Source organism: Neovison vison, chromosome 8 (assembly GCF_020171115.1).
Source record: "Neovison vison isolate M4711 chromosome 8, ASM_NN_V1, whole genome shotgun sequence".
Lineage (NCBI taxonomy): Eukaryota > Metazoa > Chordata > Mammalia > Carnivora > Mustelidae > Neogale > Neogale vison.
This window is the reverse complement of record NC_058098.1, coordinates 76,800,922-76,822,373: the sequence shown is the minus strand read 5'-3', so window position 1 is coordinate 76,822,373 and position 21,452 is coordinate 76,800,922. Positions and strand designations below refer to the sequence as shown.

The following is a 21,452-nucleotide window of genomic DNA, read 5'->3' as shown; positions in this document are numbered from 1 at the left end:
TACTGCATTCTTACAATAAAGTTAGTTACAGAAAAAGTTATCAAGAAAATTATAAGGGTAAGGTTGCCTGGGTGGGTCAGTTGTTTAAGTATCCAACTCTTGGTTTCAGCTCAGGTCATGATCTCCATGTCATAAGATGGAGCCCCATGTCTGGACCTGTGCTCAATTTGGAGTCTGCTTGATATTTTTTTCCTCTCCATCTCCTTCCCACGTTTCCCCCTCCCCATATCCCACCTCCTGGTGTGTTCTCTTCCTCAACTAAATAAATATACAAACAAACAAACAAATAAGGGGCTCCTGGGTGGCTCAGTCATCTGAGGGGTTGACTCCTGGTTTTGGCTCAGATCATAATTTTGAGGTCACGGGATCAGGTCCTACATTGAACTCCATGCTCAGTAGGGAGTCTGCTTCAGGATTCTCTCTCCCTCTGCTCCTCCTCCTAGTCGCTGGCTCGCTCTCTCAAATAAATAAATCTTTCAAAATAAATTAATTTGTTAAATCTTTTAAAAAGTAAAATCATAAGGGAAATATATTTACAGTACTGTACTGTAGTATATAAAATCTGCATGTAAGTAGATCCACACAGATCAAACCTATCTTGTTCAGTGGAAGACTGTATACAGCCTTCCAAAGTAACAGCAATTCCTAGGATATATAATTTTGGGCTTAAAAATTTTTTTTCATTCACTGTTTAATAGTCAATAGTAAGGTGTTTTAAAATCTTATTTAAAAAAGCATTATTTTGGGGCGCCCGGGTGGCTCAGTTGGTTAAGCAGCTGCCTTCAGCTCGGGTCATGATTCCAGGGTCCTGGGATCGAGCCCCACATTGGGCTCCCTGCTCAGCAGATAGCCTGCTTCTCTCTCTCCCCCTCTCCCTGCTGCTCTGCTTACTTGTGCTCTCTCTCTAGCTCTCTGTCAAATAAACAAATAAAACATTTTTTTTTAAAGATTTTATTTATTTATTTGTCAGAGAGAGAGAGAGAGAGCAAGCACAGGCAGACAGAGTGGCAGGCAGAGGCAGAGGGAGAAGCAGGCTCCCTGCAGAGCAAGGAGCCCGATGTGGGACTTGATCCCAGGATGATGGGATCATGACCTGAGCCGAAGGCAGCTGCTTAACCAACTGAGCCACCCAGGTGTCCCCAAATAAAGTATTAAAAAAAAAAAAGCATTATTTTTTAACAGCTTTGGAGTAAAGTATTGCATTGATGCTTCCTCTACCAGAGGGGAAACTATTACAAGTACAGTGTTTTGTTTTTGTTTTTTTTAATTTATTTATTTGCGAGAGAGAGAGAGAGATCACAAGTAGGCAGAGGCGGGGGGCGGGGGGGAAGCAGGCTCCCGGCCGAGCAGAGAGCCTGATGTGGGGCTTGATCCCGGGACCCTGATATCATGACCTGGTCCAGAGGCAGAGGCTTAACCCACTGAGCCACCCAGGTGCCCCACAAGTACAGTTTTATCATTCAATCAGCAGAAGCTGTATTTTGATTTTTAAGCTGACCATTAAAAATAAAAGCACAATCCATCACCCACTGCTCCAAGAGTACTATTGTAGATTCCATTCTTCAGGAAGTAATCTGAAGTCACCTCACTTAGTATCAATATAATCTTTAAAGGGGGGACAGGTACACAAATATAAAACCCAGCAAGCATAAGCTCAAAAAACTCAATGTCAAAATGACAATTTTGACCAATTACTGGTGAGTAAAAAATTAGTCTATCCAAAACATCAAAGAGAATACAAGGTGAAAGCAATCTACAGAGTACTTCTAACATTGTTTATTCATTTCATTGCCATGCAGAAACAAACATATTTCCTTGGCATTCACAAATTTTAAAAAATAAAACTAAAAATGTTTTCTCAGACAGAGATTGATGTTTGCAAATGCTTGATATAAAGAGCAGGAATCATAAACAGTTCTAGTTAAACAAATGGTTCCTTTTTCTTTGTTCATTTAAAAACATTTGTTGGAATTAATTGTTACAATGTTCACATCTTCAAAAGAAAAGAGATAGGGAAATGCTATCTGCACTAACATTTCATACTTATTGGACTATTTTTCCCTTTTGACATTTCCTTACTACAGTAATGATTCTCAAATGCAATCTTGAACGCACCAACATCATCTGGGAATCTGTTAGAAACGCAGATCAGGACCCCTGCTCAGCTCCCTTGGCCCCTCCCCACACTTGTGTGTGCATGTTCTCTCTCTCAAATATATAAATAAATTCTTTAAAAAAAAATTTTTTTTAATTTACCTCCAAATACAGAAGCACAGGAACACAATGCTTTCAGTTCTTTCTGTTTGGCCTTAACAGCTGCTTGATCAAAGAAATTACAGCCCTAAAAATTAACAAGCCCCTTCTGAATTAAAACAATTTTTAAAAATAATTAAGGATGTAATCAATGAATGAAAACACTATCCTATGCACTGTATTATAATAAGCATTTAATGGGAGGTGACGTTATAAATTAAAAAAAAAAAAAGATACTGGGATAGCAGGTTAAGATGTTCAGAGGACGAGACAGCAGGGAGATCTGAGGTCAGCAGCAGGAATCTCCAGAAGTGGAAACCGAACTGGTTTTTGAAGAATGGATGTGTAGGGAGATGAAAATGAAAATTCCAGACAGGCAAATGCCATGAGCAAAGACTCTGAATATACTTGGTACATTTGAAGAATAGCCGAGTAGACCAATTTAGCTGAGAACATACATATAGGAAAAAATTGGTATACCGGGTCCATTTTACCCTGGTCTTAAATGTCAGGCTGGGGCATTTGATTTATTCTAAGAGCAGTGAGGAACCATTTAAAATTCTAGGGACGTAATGAAAGTAGTATTTTAGGAAGACTGATTTGATGAGATGTGTAGAGTAGGTTACAGATGGGCTTCTCAAATGGTAAAATGCTTATCAAATCACCTGGGATCCCATTAAAATGCAGATTCCAATGCAGTAGGTCTGGCATGCAGGATAAGATTCTGTATTTCTAACACAATCCCAGTGATACCCAGCCTGTTGGTCCTCAGACAGCACTTTAAGTAGTGGGAGATTAGGGTAAAGTTGTAAATTCAAGATATCCCCTGAGGTCTAATACTGAACTAGGAAAAGAAAGCACGCCATAAAGAAAATATTTTTTTAATACAAAGAGACATAGCTAAAAGCTGATAAATTTTTTAAAAAGAGAAAAAATACTAAAATTATATTCTATTTGTCTTTTTTTATTTTTACTTATTTATTTAAGAGAGAGAGAGATCACAAGTAGGCAGAGACAAAGTCTCAGAAGCAATTCAATGGAAACCTCTCAATAAATAGTATTGAAATAATTGGATATTCATGTGCCTCATCTCCCCAAAACAAGTGAAAAGCAGAGGCCATTAAAACAAAAAAAGAAGGGGCGCCTGGGTGGCTCAGTGGGTTAAAGCCTCTGCCTTCGGCTCAGGTCATGATCTCAGGGTCCTGGGATGGAGCCCCGCATGGGGCTCTCTGCTCAGCAGGGAGCCTGCTTCTCCTCTGTCTCTGCCTGCTGCTTTGCCTACTTCTGATCTCTCTCTCTGTGTCAAATAAATAAATAAAATCTTTAAAAAAAAAAAAATAAGAAGAAGAAGAAGAACATAAGAGAATCTTACAGAAACCAGTACCAGAGAGCATGGTGGGATGTGTCCCAGGAAATGGAAAAGCACTAGACACTGCTCTCTGTGCTTCTTTGCTATATGCTTTCCCATCTCCTCATGCTTCCTTCTGCTTACTATCAGTTTGCCCATTAGGACTCTCACTCCTGACTCTGAATTAACTTTCAGTTAAGTCTCAGTTCAGATTCTCAGAAGAGGTGTGCCTGGGTGGCTCAGTAGGTTGGGAGTTGGCCTTCAGCTCAGATCATGGTCCCTGGTAGGCTCCCTGCTCAGTGAGGAAAAAGTTCTCGGAAAGAACCAGCTTGGATCAGTCTTTGGAATTGTTGACAGGGTCAGAAGTCCATCTCTGGTTCAACCATCTGTTACCTAGACAGAGACTTCTTATAATATTTCAGAATCAATTGGTGAAATGAAGAGAGATAGTTGAGCATGGCAAACAAACTGATGAACAAATCTGCTAAAATGACTGGCAGGAGAGACTCTCAGGTTCAGCTGAGGCCTCCATTGTTTGCGTAACAGATCTCAAGTACTTCCCTTGCTCTAAAGGTGTGCGCTTTTCTGAGCTGTTAAAACAATGAGAAACCAGTTCTGTCAGTTCTAAGGTATCATCCTCCTCCAGACTATATGAATTGATGAAAAATTCGCTGAGGTGGAAGAAGCAGGCGGTGAGGTCTGTTACCTTGTTGCTATGCATTTCCTTCCCCCCAGCCCACAGGCATGAAGCAACATGGGAGTTCTTATCCCTTAGAGGAGGAGGTTTTTAAGAAAATCATTTGGAGAGCTTGAAATTTGTTAGCACATTGAAATTATCTCACTTTGAAAATGCTCTAAGTGAAAGGCTGTGGCTACATTAGCCACAGATGAAAGAGCCAAGGAAGGAAGGCAGGAGAAAGAGATGCAGTCCCAGGAGGGAGCCTTACTCAGAGCTGATGTGGACATGGGGTGGGAGTATGATCCTACAAGAAGAAACTGACTTGGATTTAAAGGGTGCTTGCCTATTTAAAGAGCAACACCATCTCAAATGTGGACCCTCTAATGTGGATGAGATTTTTTCTTATCTAAGAATTATCTGAAATTGAAAGCTGATCAAAATTGTATCCAAGATGAAGGGAAGAGTGGATCTTCAGAGCTGTTTTAAATGGAGAATAGGGATGCCTGGGTGGCTCAGTGGTTAAACCTCTGCCTTCAGTTCAGGTCATGATCTCAGGGTCCTTGAATCAAGTCCTGCATTGGGCTCTCTGCTCAGCAGGGAGCCTGCTTCCTCCTCTCTTTCTGCCTGCCTCTCTTCCTAATGTGATCTCTCTCTGTCAAATAAATAAATCTTAAAAAAAGAAAAAAGAAAGAAAACTCTATCTTTAAAAAAAAATAAAATAAATGGAGAATGGGTTCGGGGAGGGTTTCTTGTACCCTTCTAGTCCAACAGTTTCTTTATTTTTTAATTTTCTTATTTTCCTGATAAGATAAAGCCCACTTCTTCATTCAGGTTATTTGAACATTCCAACAAGCTTAGGGGGTAAAGGGAAGAAACCACAAAGAAAGACACAGATATACAGAGGAAATGTATTATAAACTGTTGTTTTCTCTTTTGGTGAAAGAAAAATAATAAACTTTAAAATCATTATCCCACTCATAAGTAAAAGTGAGATAGAAAAAAAATAATTCTTTTGAAAAAATGATTTTTTAAATCTAGCATTTATGTGTATATTCTCATTTCATAGGTACACTTTATTTGGGTATTACTACCATCCACCGGCAGAAAATCTAAAATGAAAAACAAATATCAGGAAGGGCAAAACTTTACCAAGAGGAAACTCAAGAAGCTGGGTTTAGGAGGGTGGATGGCCCGCCAGGTACCAAGCCAGATGGGTCAGTGGAAGGAAACTGTGTGCAGGAAAGCCCTGGAACTCTCCTCCAACTTCTACAGCAGCTCATCCATTTAATTCTCCACATCCACCCTACACTGAATGCACTGGCTTAGCTCACAGATGAAGAATGCCCCCAGGGTGGCCTCTCTGTCACTGTTCTGGATGTCCCCATTGCTTACAGGCATGGGTTGGCAGGTCTCCTGCTCTCTGGAATTCCGATCTTCAACCATCTGGTCATTCGCTCTCTCTTCACAAATGAGCAGCAGCAAATCAAATACACCTTTGCTGTTCTGGAACATTTCTGGCCAGGGTTTGATTCTCTTATTTCTGTCTAATATATGTAAAATGCCATTCTCACCTTCCTAAGGAGATCACTGTACATCTAACCTTAAGTAGTTTTGAAATCATAAATATTTGGCTCATATCGTGCTGGTCCAGTCAAAGTCATGTGAGTTCCAAAGTCATGTGAGTGTCATCCAAAGGGCTCTTTAAACAACCTGCAAGTGCAAATCTATGTCACCCCAATGGTGGTTGCAGATTTCAGGCACTGATCAGTTGAAGGATAGTCTAGCAACCTGAAAACAGAACTCAAGAGTTAAAGATTTATTTGGTTTTTAACTTCTATTTCTTTCTAGAAATAACACTGTGCTTCAGGGCACTTGGGTGGCGCAGTGGGTTAAGAGTGCCTTCAGCTCAGGTCATGATCTCAGGGTCCTGGGATTGAGCCCTGCATTGGGCTCTCTGCTCAGTGGGGAGCCTGTTTCCCCCTCTCTCTCTGCCTGCCTCTCTGCCTACTTGTGATCTCTGTCTGTCAAATAAATAAATATCTTTAAATTAAAAAAAAAACCTGTGCTTCATCTGGGACTTAGAACCCAATATAAAACTTGCCAGAAGCCCCAGTGAAGTAGAAGAGAAAGAGAGAGATACATATTCTTCCATAAAAGCCATGCAAGATTTCCTAATGAAAGTTTATGACAGATTGGAGAATGGAGAATCTACCTAAATAGTATTATGTACTTCCATATTGTCAAGTAAAACCAATCCTGCTACCTCAGTTTTGTTTAGTTAAACTAACTGAAGATAAGGACTATCCCAGTCCCACTCTTAGCTTCATCACAGAAGCCCAGAAGCTGAAGCGGGAGGTCGGTCATGTAAACCAAAAGGGTTGCATTTCCTACTCTGTCTAGTCATCTGGGATTCCACTAAGCTTCTAAAAGATTCCATTGTAACCACAGATTCTTATCCAGTGTCCTAGTACATCATTTTGTTTAGCAAACATTTCTCATTTTTCATGCTAACTGCTAAGTTAATTTTTTTAATTTTTTTGTTTCTTCTTTTTTTTTTTTAAAAGATTTTTTTTTGTTGTTTGTTTATTTGACAGACAGAGATCACAAGTAGACAGAGAGGCAGGCAGAGAGAGAGAGAGGGAAGCAGGGCCCCCGCTGAGCAGAGAGCCCCATGTGGGACTCGATCCCAGGACCCCGGGATCATGACCCGAGCCGAAGGCAGCGGCTTAACCCACTGAGCCACCCAGGCGCCCCAATTTTTTTGTTTCTTCTTGCAGAGCCTTCTCCACGTCCAGCACAGTTCTATAAGCTTCTCGTGGAAGTTATATTTGAGTGTACGGCAGTGCAGATGATAAATGATACGTCCGTTAAGATATATCAGATGATAATAAATGTTTTATTAACAAAAAAATAGCAGGGGAAAGGAATAGAGGTTGCTGGGAAAATGAATTTAAAACAGGGGCTCAGAGAAGGCTTCCTTGAAAGGTTTGAGCAAAGACTTCAAGGTAGGAGCATTTTGGAATATTCAAGAAACAGCAAGAAGTTTATAGCTGGAACAGAAGGAGAGAGAGGGGGAAGGGTAAGGTGAGAGAGGGAAGAAGGGCCAGATCACTTAGGAACTCTTAGCTACTGTGGAGACTTTGGTTCTTAATCTGAGTGAGATGGGAAGCCATTCAAGGACCAAGGAGTGACATGACCTGACTTATGTTTCAATAGGATCATTCTGGATAAAGATGATAGGGGATGGAGTGCTGGGGCAACCAACCACCTGGGAGGCTCTTGAAACACCCCAGGCCACAGATGATAAAGGCCAGGACTATGGGTCAGGATGGGAGCCCCTGGAGGAAATGAGGATGGAAGGAGTAACCAGATTCTGATAAATAACTCCCTGAATGCAGTACCAAGGTGTTGTTCTTGTATTTGGCATAGAGAAAACAGATAGGCAAATGCAAAACAAATTTAAATTCAACAACTAACCTATCAAGGGGAATTTGACTATTTCAGGAGTACTTGATATTAGTGAAGTCTACAGGTACTTTTTAAATATAAAACTTTCAGGTATAGATACTCGGAAAACCAGAAAAGTCTTGAAACCATTTAAAATGCATATCAGATTCTTTGAAAGCGTTTATGAATTTGACAAAGTATTTTCCACAAGGAAAGAATGCCCTAGAAGGAAAAGAAAGATATTAGATTTTTCTTAAAAAAAGAAATACACCCAAGAAGATATAAATAGAAAATAGCTGAAAATACACCTAGATGTCACAATGTGCCAGATTATCATCTGATATTTCTAATAAAGATCTAGTGCCAAAAGTACCAAAGCTCAATGCTAAATGACACAAACCATTTTCCAATGACGAAAGGGCAATCAGTAGAAATAAGGACGCAAAAAAAAAAAAAAAGGCACAAAATATGGCATTAAATGTATGTGACTTTAAAAGAGATTAAGAACTGCATAGCATAGGTCTTCCCTCTAATATGATAACAGATACAGACAGACAACTACAAAAAATGCTATGTATTCATTAAGGATAACATAATACAAATTTGAGAATGGAATAATACAAAGCAGGAGACATTTTCGAAATGTCAGCAAACAGTGCCAGTGAATATTTTTTCTGCCAAGGAACAGCACGAGGGAATGTTTTATTCAAGAGTATCCAAGGAAGTAAGAAGTACATTTAAATGGGACATGTCTCAGCTACATCAAAAATTTTTAATGAAAAACAGAAAAGCAGCTTCTGGGAATAAAAGCATTATATTTTTGTTCTGGGAATAAAAGTGATATGCTATGTATAACCTCATAAAAAATGATTGGGGGTATCCCCTGCTTTTTAAAAGTTCATGTTATGCCACTTTGTTACTATGAAAGACAGAAAGAAATCCAAAGAGGATTTTCACTTTTAAGAAGGAAGGTGAAAAGCAAAAGTAGTGTTCAGCATTTGTTTTGTAGCAAAACAAAATTATGCCACAGAGGCAGTGAACACCCCCACGAAGCTCCTTCTCAGCAACGACACTCAGCATCTAAGCATTAAGAAGTCATCACTTTGGGGGCACATGGGTGGCTCAGTGGGTTAAAGCCTCTGTTTTAGGCTCAGGTCATGATCTCAGGGTCCTGGGATCAAGCCCCGCATTGGGCTCTCTGCTCAGCAGGCATGATCTCAGGGTCCTGGGATCAAGCCCCGCATTGGGCTCTCTGCTCAGCAGGCATGATCTCAGGGTCCTGGGATCAAGCCCCGCATTGGGCTCTCTGCTCAGCAGGGAGCCTGCTTCCCTTACTTTCTCTGCCTACTTGTGATCTCTTTCTGTCAAATAAATAAATAAAATCTTTAGACAAACCATAAGAGACTCTTAATCTCACAAAACAAACTGAGGGTTGCCAGAGGGGAGGGGATTAGGGAGAGGGTGGTTGGGTTTTGGACATTGGGGAGGGTATGTGCTATGGTGAGTGCTGTAAACCTGGCAATTCACAGACCTGTACCCCTGGGGCTAATAATACATTATATGTTAATAAAAAAAATTTTATCAAAAAAAAGTCATCACTTTGAACTGTGTCTGTGAGCATCTGGGCTTTATCTTGATTTATTATGTGCATCCATTATCAAGGTGTGTCCTAAGGTCTTAGAAAAGCCTAAAAGAGGTGACTTTTGGGGTCTGGGAATGCTAAAAAAATTTTTCCATATAAATCAATGGTAATTGCTTCTTTGCTTTGTGTCATTTCAGCTTATGAAAGTTTTCACAGGAACAGTTTGCTTTCAAACTGAGGGGGAAAACCTATACTTAGTATTTAATAGCTTAGTTCACAATGTTAAAATGAGACAGGACAAACAACAGAGATTTAACAATTATTTTACTTTGTCATCAAGTAGCCATGATTATTATTAGCAGCACACACATGTCTTTTTAGTCTTTGCTTTTTCCTTATCTTTCCCTTAAGTAAAATAAAGGAGGGTTGCTCTCTCCAGAGGGAGAAAAGGAGAATTACATATGCTCTTTTGATATTTAGGACAAATGTTTATACCACCCTCTTTTCCCTATCAAATTTGTCTACGAGTCTTGGGGATATCATTTATGTTCCCTGATAACTTCTGGAATTTTCCCTCCAATTACATCACCCTTGACAACTTCAACATTCCGGTCCATGACTTTTAACAACCTGACCTCATATTTTCTCAGCCTGATTGACTTCTTGTCGCCCTCCTTCCTTGGATGTCGAATCTGTTCAACTTCTCAGATTTTAAATAAATGCCCATTCCCAACCATCACCTCTTCTCTGTCATTTCTCCCATTCTACTGAATCTGGTATTTGTCCTCAGAGTAATATAAATTCCATCAACTCTCACCTAGTGGTGCTATGGTTAAGGCTACAGATTGTAGAGTTAGTCTGCCTAGCTTTAAATCATGACCCTCCCTTTACTTGCTGAGTAACCAGAGACAAATTACTTAATCCCTCTATGCCCTAAATTTCTCAAAGGCTTCCTCTGAAGGTTAAATGAGATAATCCACATAAACCTGGCACACATTAAATCCGTGATGAACATTAGCCAGCAGTATCAGTCTTCCAATTGGCTTCACTTGTATTTGTGGAGACTGGTCACCATACTTATCTTGGTTTTTCTCCCACTCTGCTTGGTACTAGTCACTTCCATTGTTCATTTATTTTCATCTCAGCTCCTGGATTGATTTTTTAAAATAATTTTTTAAAAATTTATTTGACAGACAGAGACCTTGTACTTTCATTACAAGCCCTCTTATATGTGAGATCAAACAATAATACTGATATAATTGGTAAGAAAAACAGAGAGGGGAATGAATTTTCAGATTTGGAGTTTTTGTAACTAATATACTACTTGTGGTAGTTATAATGTGGCCTGTTTTCTGTCTTGTCCTAGCAGCTTCTCTCTCATGTAGGACTTGGTCTTGGTGTGAAAGCACATACATCTCAGACCATCCTAGCACCATCCCATAGAGCCTAGACATTCCAGCACCATCTGATCTTCTCATAGTTCCCTTGTGTTTACCTGAAATACTGAGCCCACAAAGCTTCTCCTCTTTTTGACTGACACCTTTTGACCGCTACCCTTAGATGAACTCTCTAAGCTTTACACACCAAGTGGGACTCCTTTTTGGGTCATCCTTTTGTAATCTGGTGTTTAATTTTGTTTGGGCTTTCTTGACCTCCTATCACTTGTGAATCTTGTTGCTCTCATGATGTGTACCCACCTGCACATATTTGGAAGTTTATACCTTGTACCTAAACTTGTTATTTGTGGGTTTTAGATTTTCTTTTTTTTTTTTCTTTTTTTTTTTTCTTTTTTTTAAGAGAGAGAGATAGAGCAGTGCCAGGGGGAATAGGGGTGGGACAGAGGAAGAGGAAGAGAGTGAATCCTAAGCAGGCCCCATGAGGAGCAGCGAGCCCCACGCAGGGCTCAATCTCATGACACAGATCACAACCTGAGCCAAAATCAAGAGGTGAACACTTAACAGAGTAAGTCACCTAGGCACCCCTAGATTTTGCTTATCAACTTGCTCTGTTTCTGTAGGAACATATGGGGATATTTAAAAACCATGCCACTTTCAGGACACCTGAGTGGCTCAGTCAGTTAAGCCTCTGAATCAAATCATGATCCCAGACTCCTGAGATTGAGTCCCACTTCAGGTTCCCTGCTTGGTGGAGGGCCTGCTTCTCCTTCTGCTTGCTTGTGTTCACATATACATATATATAAACTTTTCATAAATTTCAGAGATTTTTTTTTAAGATTTTTTTTTTACTTTATTTATTTGTTATAGAGAGAGAAGCGAGAGCAAGCACAGGCAGACAGAGTGGCAGGCAGAGGCAGAGGGAGAAGCAGGCTCCCTGCCAAGCAAGGAGCCCGATGCGGGACTCGATTCCAGGACGCTGGGATCATGACCTGAGCCGAAGGCAGCCGCTCAACCAACTGAGCCACCCAGGCGTCCCAAATTTCAGAGATTTTGATTAGCACACTCCCCCAAAGCCCATTCATAACTAACCTAAGCATCTCTGTATCTTGGATAAAGAATTCTGCTCTGGTCTATAACTAAGAAAGAGGAAAATGAAGAAAGTCCTCCATTCCCACAAAATAGTCACATAGAGTATTTTTCACTTCCCAGTGTATTTTCCTATATCAACCTACCCTAAATCTTTGTCTCTCTATTCTTTGCATTTCTGTAGTGGTTTCCTATACTGCCTATTCTCTCATGTATCTCTCTCTCTTCATTCAGTTCTGGAGTACTTGTGAAACCAACATTGTGTTCCTCTTATCCAAAAAGACATGATAGGATACTTGGGAAAGAGACATGTCCACATCAAAACTTGAGTAATAATGGGCTACTAGCTGGCTCAGTCTGTAGAGAATGCGACTCTAAATCTCAGGGTCATGGGTTCAAGTGCCATGTTGGGCATGCAGGAACGGTAAGATACTGATTTCTGATGGAGAGGGAGTTCAAACTGAACCTTGAAAGATGGGTTGAACTTTTCTATAAGTAGATAAAAGGAAATAGTATGTCAAATGGAATAGAACAATAAGAAATATGTAAATATAAATAGAATGTTGGAGTGATCACAACAGGCCCCACATGGACTGACCAGAAAGGATATAAAGTTAGATAAAAACAGAATGCTAGGTTGGGGACAGTCTTATGTTAGGCTTGAGCACCAGATTAGAGTCTGGGCTTTATTTTGTAAATAACAGGGAGACACTGAATATTTTTCAGCAAAGGAGTAACAGAATAAAAATAATTTTTTCAGAGATTGAACTGCTAAGAGTATTTCATGGAGAGATGAGGGACTGGTCAAAAGGAGAAAAGTTAGGAGACTATGCAGTAATCCATGATTTGAACTTGTGAACAACTGAACTGTTTGCGACAACCAATTTAGCAAAAGGGGCACAACTGTTGTAGGAGGCCTGAACATGGGTTGCTTGCATCTCCTTTCATCTGGTAGAATGCAGTCAGCTAAGAGCATCCAGCCGCAGCACCTTCAGGATCTACCACTGTATTCTAGCTGAGGTCATCATCTTCCCACGCAGCCCCAGCCAACGACCAATAGATAATCACTGCAGTGCTAGGGTCTAGTCATGTCTACCTAAGGCATGCCTTCTCTAACAGGTGATCTTTGCTCTGGAGCTCCCCAGTGGGTTGACTGAGACTTGGCTAGCTGTACATTAAATCCGAGGCTCTCACCATCCAATCTTGTTTCCTCACCACTTTTTCAATGGGTGTCAGATCAGCATCCAAATCTGCGGGCTCTTCCTACTCAATCCATCTTCCTCCACCTTTATCTCTTAGGTGTCACATCCACTCCCCAACTAATACAAAAATACTTTGGGAATACATGGAAAGTTACACATTATAAAATTCATACAAGTAAAAATTAAACTGATAGCAGCACTGAATTAATTGTGTCTAGGAAAGGCATATTCTAAGCTTAATTATTTCATGCATTAGGAAATTAATGAATGTGGTAACAGTGGGGCACCTGGGTGACTCAGTGGGTTAAGCCTCTGCCTTTGGCTCAGGTCATAATCCCAGGGTCCTGGGATCCAGCCCCACATTAGGCTCTCTCCTCAACGGGGAGCTTGCTTCCTCCTCTTTCTCTGCCTGCCTCTCTGCCCACTTGTGATCTCTGTCAAATAAATAAATAAAATCTTTTAAAAAAAGGAAAGAGAAAGGTGGTAACAGTGATTTATGTATTGATAAAAAACAACTAAGGCCACTGCAGGTTTGAATAAATTTTCTAGATGCTGAAATCTTTTCTGTGATTTAACTTGAGATTAGAGACTAAAGTAGCTATTTGAACATGTCTTTATTTAGAGGAGCCAATTTATTTTATTTTATTTTATTTTATTTTTTAAAAGATTTTATTTATTTATTCGACAGAGAGAAATCACAAGTAGGCAGAGAGGCAGGCAGAGAGAGAGGGAAGCAGGCTCCCTGCTGAGCAGAGAGCCCGATGCGGGACTCGATCCCAGAACCCTGAGATCATGACCTGAGCCAAAGGTAGCGGCTTAACCCACTGAGCCACCCAGGCGCCCCAATTTATTTTAAAGAGAATATTCTCATTTCACAACTGAAAGTAATAATGGGATAAATGGGAGGAGCAGGGTAAGTGCTGCAGCTGGGGTCCAGCAAATAAGAGAGTCGGTACAGACACTAAAAATATGTCTATCAGAAAAGATTCTTGAAGTTTCTTTTGAATATATTTTATGTTTGTGTTCATGAGACATATCTGTGAAAATGGAAAGGAAAAAGGAAAAATTCCTGCCATGGCAGTACTGAAATACACACACACACACACACACACACACATCTCTGCCACATAATACATTAACTTGATAATCAGAATGTAACGGAAACTCTATATGCCAGACCATCTCACACAATCAGCTGAACATAACCACTCTTCCTGTTTTGTTAGATGCGGGAAGTTATAATGTAATGCTAGAGGTATATTTTGTATGTGTGTTTAGGCTGAGGAGATTAGTTGGTTATTCAGTTTCAACCATTCAATGGTAATTTAGGAATGAAATTATTACACTAGTTTTGAGCTGATAACTGTTTGGTAGAAGGCCACCATCACTTCCTTCCTATTTTTAACTGCCATCCAATACAATAGTTTCCTTTTGAAGCAGATCTTAGTATATTTGAAACATTTTAAGGATATAAATCCAAATTATTGGACATTTGGGTGGCTCAGTTGGTTAAGTGTCTGTCTTTGGCTCAGGTAGTAATCCCAGGGTACTGAGATGAAGTACCACATTGCTTCTCTCTCTCTCTCTCCCTCTGCCCCACCCCTGCTCCTTCTCTCTCTCAGATAAATAAATAAAATCTTTTAAAAAATTAATTCAAATTATTATCTCTTATTAATAAAACATTTTAAATAATTACACAGTCCTCCTGAACCTCCAGCATGACCTCTCTTCTGTCAGGTTCCCATTTTATACATTCTCCTTCCCAGATTATTTTCTTCCTTACTCTACAAATTCCCAACTTCCTACTTTTTTCTCATATCTTTCACATCTTTTCCACAACTCTCTACTCTCAACTGAGGACATTGCCTCATACTTCCCTGAGGAAATAAAAGCCACCAAAAGTTGCTCATTTTGTGGGGAACACAGACCACTGCAGCCTTGTGGCCCTCAAGGAGGGCCCTTCTCCCTCCATTTTGCCTTCACTGGACTGGCCATCAGCTCGCCCCAGAGCATGGTACAGAACTCAGGGATGCACAGCCGAGCCAGGTCTCAGGATTCTAACCTCCAGGAAAAATCTTGCCATGACTGATAGGGCCCCAGATAAAAATTCAAACCTTCAACCTGTTCTCTTTTACATCCCTGAAAATGAATCACCATTGGAACAAAAGTTAAGAGAATTAAGACAAGCACAAGAATGGAACCAACAGTCTAGGCAAACCAGAATTTGACATTTTGTAAGGAAAAGGAAGAATTTATTAACTCATAACTAAAAGTTAAAGGCCTGGGACGGAGAGCTAGATCAGGTAAAAAAGCAACATTACGTACAGAAGAAATGGCTGACGTTGTAAGGAACTTTTAGGTAAAGATTTTCAGAAGCACAATATTATAAAAGACAGGTACAAGTGCAATTATCCCATCACCTTCTTCATGGGAAAAATGGGCCTGGGGAGGGTTTGGAACAAGCTTAAACCAAAACAAAAGAAGACCAGCACTTAGAGCTCACCTTGTCCCACCCACCAGTGGCCAAGTTTCTAGGAGAAGCAGCTGCTTTGGGAGTCCATTTTATGAGGGCTCTAAAAACCTGTGAGTGAGGGGTGTCTGGGTGGCTCACTCGGTTATGTGTCTGCCTTCAGCTCAGGTCATGATCCTAGATCCCTGGAATGGAGCATGTCATGCTCCTATAAGGAGCCTATTTCTCCCTCTCCCTCTGCTTCTTCTCTCCACTGGGGTGCTCGCTATCTCTCTCTCTCTCTCTCTCAATAAATAAAATCTTAAAAAACAAACAAACCAACAAACCTGTGAGTGAACTGAGTTCCATGCTTCTTCATGGGGGCTTCCTGGCTTATGTCAGAACAGAGTAGACTACGAGAATGGGGTCCTGGTGAGCCAGACTCTGTTCCAACTGCGGATTCCAAGCTGGTCCTTGGTCACAGACATGCTATTAAATAAACCCCAAGCATGTGTACCTGCAAAAAGAGAAAAAAAAAAGTTTCTCATTTTTGGATTTCTAAATCTGTATGTCTTCTTCTTCCCTCCTGTTTCAATGTAGGAAGTGTCTTTCCTCCTACTATTTCACTCCTGCTGTGGATCCAATCCCTTACTTTCCATCATCCCTCCCTTTCTAATGAATAATCCTGACCCCAAAACAAAGATGTGCTGATATCTGTCATCTGTAAAAAGCCTCTTCTTGACTTCTATCCTCTTTAAACTACGTTTCCTTCTTCTGTCTCCATTAATAGAAAACTTCTTGAAATATCCTTTATCTCTCTGCTGTCTCTACTCCTTCACCAGGTCATGCTTGAATCCTCTTCAATCTAGCCTCTTTGTCCCACCATCCCTCAGACATTGTGTATCAGAGTGAATGGTTACTTCTATACTGTCAAATCCACTGGCCACTTTGGCCCTTATCTTTCTTGATTCTTTAGCTATATCTCTCTCCCTGGAAACATTCTCCCCCTTTAGCTTCTGTGATGCCATTCTGCACAAAGAAGAGTTAGTATAGCAGGCCTGAGATTGCTATCCTTTGAAGGGGCTTGTAAGGTTGGCCCTTGGCTAGCATTTGAAAACGTGATTTTCAGTAGTTTCTCTTTTTCCCTAACTGATATTGATGGCTTACTGTGCCCAGACAGAGGGTAACTCTGTTCATGTAACATGATCGGATTCAGATAAAAATCTTGGGCACTTAGTCTCTAATGGGCTTCCTTGCACAGAAACATCACATACATATTACTGTGTTTTCAGTAATAGGGGCAGAGTGTGCTCTATAGGACCCCTCACAGGAGAAAAAAGGCATTAAGGAAGCCTGCTCATGGATTCTTCCAGACTCCACCTGAGTCTTTTTCTCTCATGATCTGGCACAATGAATTTAGTGCAGCACTGGGACAAGTCTTAGCCATGAGTACAACAAACTGATGATTCCAGTGAACCTCCTGGTGAATATCCAAACACAGAACTGGTCTTTATCACTCAGTCCAGGTTTTCCTTTTCTGATACTCCTTTACTGATTTCTCCTACTCTGTCCCACTTGGAACCTCAAGGTTTTACTCTCTTCTCTATACTGTTTTTCAGGTGATCTTATTTGGTCCCTTAACATTAAATATCATTTATATGCTGACAACTTCCAAATTGTTATCTCCAGCCCAATTTCTACCCCAAAGTCTAGACACTGATACCCAAAAGCCTTTTTGAAATTTCACTTAGGATCGTGTAGGTGACCTTAGTATGGCCAGTATGGAACTCATGATAGCTTTTTCACAAACCTGCTCCCACCTTCTGTTTTCTCCATCTCATGATGAGTTTACCGTACATGCTATTACCAAAGACAGAAATCTGGGAGTCATCTGTGACTCTTCCTTTCTCTCATACCATATTCTATCATCAAATTTTATTAGTTTTACCTTCAAAATATCTCAAATCTGACACTTCTGACTATTCCACTTTGATACAAGTCATTACAAGTCATCACCATTTCTCACTGGACTACTAAAATAGCTTCCTAATTAGTCCCTACTTCCATTCTTGTTTTTTTTTTTTTAAAGATTTTATTTATTTATTTGACAGAGAGAGATGACAGGTAGGCAGAGAGGCAGGCAGGGAGAGAGAGAGGAGGAAGCAGGGTCCCTGCCAAGCAGAGAGCCTGATGCAGGACTCGATCCCAGGACCCTGAGATCATGACCTGAGCCGAAGGCAGCAGCTTTAACTCCCTCAGCCACCCAGGTGCCCCTCTACTTCCATTCTTCACCTTGTATAATCCATTCTCCACTCAGAGAAATTCTTTGAAAGTTCAAATCAAATGATGTAATTTTCCTGCTTAAAAACTATCAGTAACCAATTCTTGTTAACTTAAATTGAAGAAATTGGCAAGTATCAGGCAACTCACAGAATTGGTAAGAAATGCTAAGAAAGATTCTTAGGTTAGGGGTTAGAACCACGGGAGTGAGGGTAACAAACAATCTGGCTCAGAAGCTGCTACCACCGCCGACACAGGCCATCTCTTCTCTGTGATATAGCGGGGACTGCACGCAGCTGCTGCTCCTGAGAAACAGCTACGATGCCAGGCTGCTTCTTTGTCAAAGATCTAGTAGCATCCATCATCCCTTAATTTTGGCAACACTTGGTCAAGACTTAAAGTACATGGTGGCAAAATATGGATCACAAGGCTGTCAGAGGAGTGGGTAGAGGGTGAATCTCAGTGCTTAGGCTTCTGAAATTGGAGGTAGGAGGCTACTTCTCACCAAGATCTAGACGGGAGGATTCCCCAAATCTAGCAAGTGCGTTCAGATGCTGAGCAGTCAAAAACCGGTTACAGATGCCCAATACTGAAAATGATCTGAATAAAGTAAATTAGGTGTATTTTTAGCAGGACTGTGTTCTAGCAGAGTTAGTCAAATGTATTCTTTTTATCACTAGTTACGGGCTTAAGAACTGACCATAAAACTTACTCTTTGTTCATGAAAGTTATGTCTTTTTATCCAAGTATTGGCTTACAGTGGATCATAAGAGTGGATGGTGCCTTTCCACTGCATGTTTGAGTAAAGACTGAAATGAAATCATTGCATTTGAAATAATACTACTTCGACGAGACTCTTGGTAGTCTTCAAGTGTTGTTATTTAAAACTGAATTAACTGGACATTCATAGGCAAAAATAGGAATCTTGGTGGCACCTGGGTGGCTCAGGTGGTTAAGCATCTGTCTTCGGCTCAGGTCATGATCTCAGGGTCCTGGTATCGAGCCCCATGTCAGCCTCTCTGCTCAGTGGGGAGCCTGCTTCTCCCTCCCCCTCTGCCTGCCACTCCCCCTGCTTGTGCTCTCTCTCTCTCTGTCAAACAAATAAATAAAATCTTTTAAAAATATATGAATCTTGACCTAAATGTCACACTCATACAAAAATTAACTCAAAATGGATCATGGATTTAAATGTGAAACATGAAATTTAGAAAAAAAAAATCCTTGAATCGAAGAGTAGGCAAAGTTCATAGATCTGACACCAAAAGTTTGATCCACAGAAGGAAAAATTAACAAATTGGACCTCATCAAAATTAAAAACTTACTCTGCAAGAGACCCTGTTAAAAGGATGACAAGATAAGCTGCAAACAAGGAGAAAATATTTGCAAATCATGTATCTGACAAAGGAATAGTACCTGGAATAAATAAAGAAAATGCCAAAGTCAACAGTAAAAAAGTTAGTAATCCAATTAAAAGGAGCCAAAAAACAAGAGCAGACATTTTTCACCCAAGAGGACATGCAGGTAACAAATAAGCACATTGAAAATAAGGTCAACATCTCTCTCCATTAGGGAAATGCTAATTAAATCACAACGAGGAATTATTAAATAAAGAGTTTGGCATTGTTTCATTTATAAAACTAAACAATGCAACCCAGCATGACCCAGAAATTGCACTCTTAGATTTTTATCCCAGAGAAATTAGAACTTATGTTCACACAAAAATTTGTTGATGAATATCCACAGCAACTTTACTTGGAATGGCCAAAAACAAACAATAGTACATCAGTACTATGGAATGCTCTTCAGTTATAAAAAGAAAAAAACTATGTACACAAACTTGGATAATTCCTTAGGGAATTATCTGAGAGAAAAGAGGCAATCCCAACAGGTTATATCCTGCATGACTCCATTTATATATTAACCTTTAAACCATAAAATCGTAAAAATAGAGAACAGTTTAGTAATTTCCAGGGATTAGAGACAAGGAAAGGGTCAGGGAAGTGAATGTCAGTATAAGGGCAAGAGGAGGGACCCTTGTGGTGTGGAAGTGCTAATATCTTGCCTGACTGCATCAGTGTAAATATCCTGATTTTTTTTTTAATATCCTGATTATTATATTGTATTACAGATGGTCCCAATGCTGCAAGATGATACCAATTTTGAGAAACTGGGTAAAAGGTACAAGGGATATCTCTGTATTATTTCCTGCAACTACATGTGAATCTACAATTACTCAAAATAAAAAATGAACTTAAAAAAAACACAAGGCAGCAACTTGAAAACTAAATTACTTAGGTTATGAGTCCAGAAAAGCAGCCCATTCCCTATGGATGGGGATGAGCTAACACTACTACCATCATTATCATCAATATGCATAGATCCATGACTATTTGTAATCTGGTTTCAATTTACCTTCTTGTCTCCTCTCTTGCCTTATCCACATTTCCTGTGCTCCTACCATACTGTTACAACATTGAACAAAACTCTAATAAAATACCTGTAGAATGAGTTGTTTAATGTCTGGCCACTAGATAGTGAGATCCACAATATCAGCAATCACATAGAAAATGGATTTTTAAGGAAAAACATTTATATTAAATTTTAAGTGGTTATTTCTAGTATGTAAATCCCTTCATCTCTTCAAACTTGCTTACATCTCTCTCTCTCTCTCTCTCCTGTGTGTGACATACACACAACCTTCTATGAATGATTTGTTGTATAGAAATTATGGAAAATAAGGGAAAAAGCTACATTCCATGTTCAGATTAAAGCAGTACTGAAAGAGGAACAAAAGAAGCCTCAGGGGAAGACAGACCTAGTTTATCAGAAACAAAAGTTTTAGAGGTGGGAGTTACTATAAAGACCTAATCTTCCATCTTCCAAAACTGGCAGAACTACTGGGTGAGGCACTGAATTTTTCAGTCTATGGAAGGCAGTTTCAATTAGTTTCATCTAGAGATTTTGAGAGATAGGGAGATCCCAGCTAACATTTGGTTATAATTTTAATTTATCTACTTACTAAATGTCAACCCACTAGATAAGTGAACTCCTTGAGGACAAGTACTGTCATTCATCTTATATGATCTCAAACTTGGCACTCAGGAGGCATTCAACAATGTTTATTAAATTAATGAATATATAATTCACCCTGGCAAATTAGGGATTTGATATATTACCCCTCTTATGAGCCTGTAAATTTCAAAAGAGATTCTGCTTAGTACAAAGAAACATTGCAAAGGGTAGCATTTCAAGCATAAGCTATAGGGTGAGTGTCTTGCTGGCTATTCAAATTATTCATGCAGACAATTCCATTCTCTGTTTATAAGCAAGGCCTTTTCTATTTATATATAAAAACTGGGGGTAGGTGGAAAAGAGTGTGTATCCTCTTTGTGCATTGGTTATTATCTCTCCACTGCCTCTATTGTTAATTTCTTCAACCACTGTTAAAAAACACATCTCTACTGTATTTGATTAGAGAGAAGCTGTGGCCTCCTACATTATTCATAGTTTTTCAAAAAGAAGAAACATAAAGAGCTTCAGTTGTTCTGAAAAACTCTTTGCATTTAAATATCAAATAGGCATTTTCTAAATAATAATATAATAATTTTTAATCCTTAAATAAATATAGCTTGGATAGGCATCACCAGTGGCAATGTATGTGATATGAGGATTCTAAAAAAGCTCTTAATCATCCACAATTACTCCCTTTTGCTCCAAATGATGTCTAAT

The 21,452-nt window shown here is 39.7% G+C and overlaps 1 protein-coding gene and 1 pseudogene across 1 annotated transcript in view; one reads left to right on the top strand and one right to left on the bottom strand.

The window, feature by feature from the left end:
- ACYP2 (acylphosphatase 2) overlaps window positions 1–21,452 on the bottom strand; it is a 290,315-nt gene that overhangs the window by 262,455 nt on the left and 6,408 nt on the right. The window contains exon 2 of the mRNA XM_044263956.1: window positions 15,791–15,960. Within this exon, the coding sequence (XP_044119891.1) occupies window positions 15,791–15,812 (22 nt within the window). The 5' untranslated portion in view covers window positions 15,813–15,960. The remainder of the gene's footprint in view (window positions 1–15,790; window positions 15,961–21,452) is intronic.
- Window positions 8,370–15,490, top strand: LOC122915832 (annotated as a pseudogene).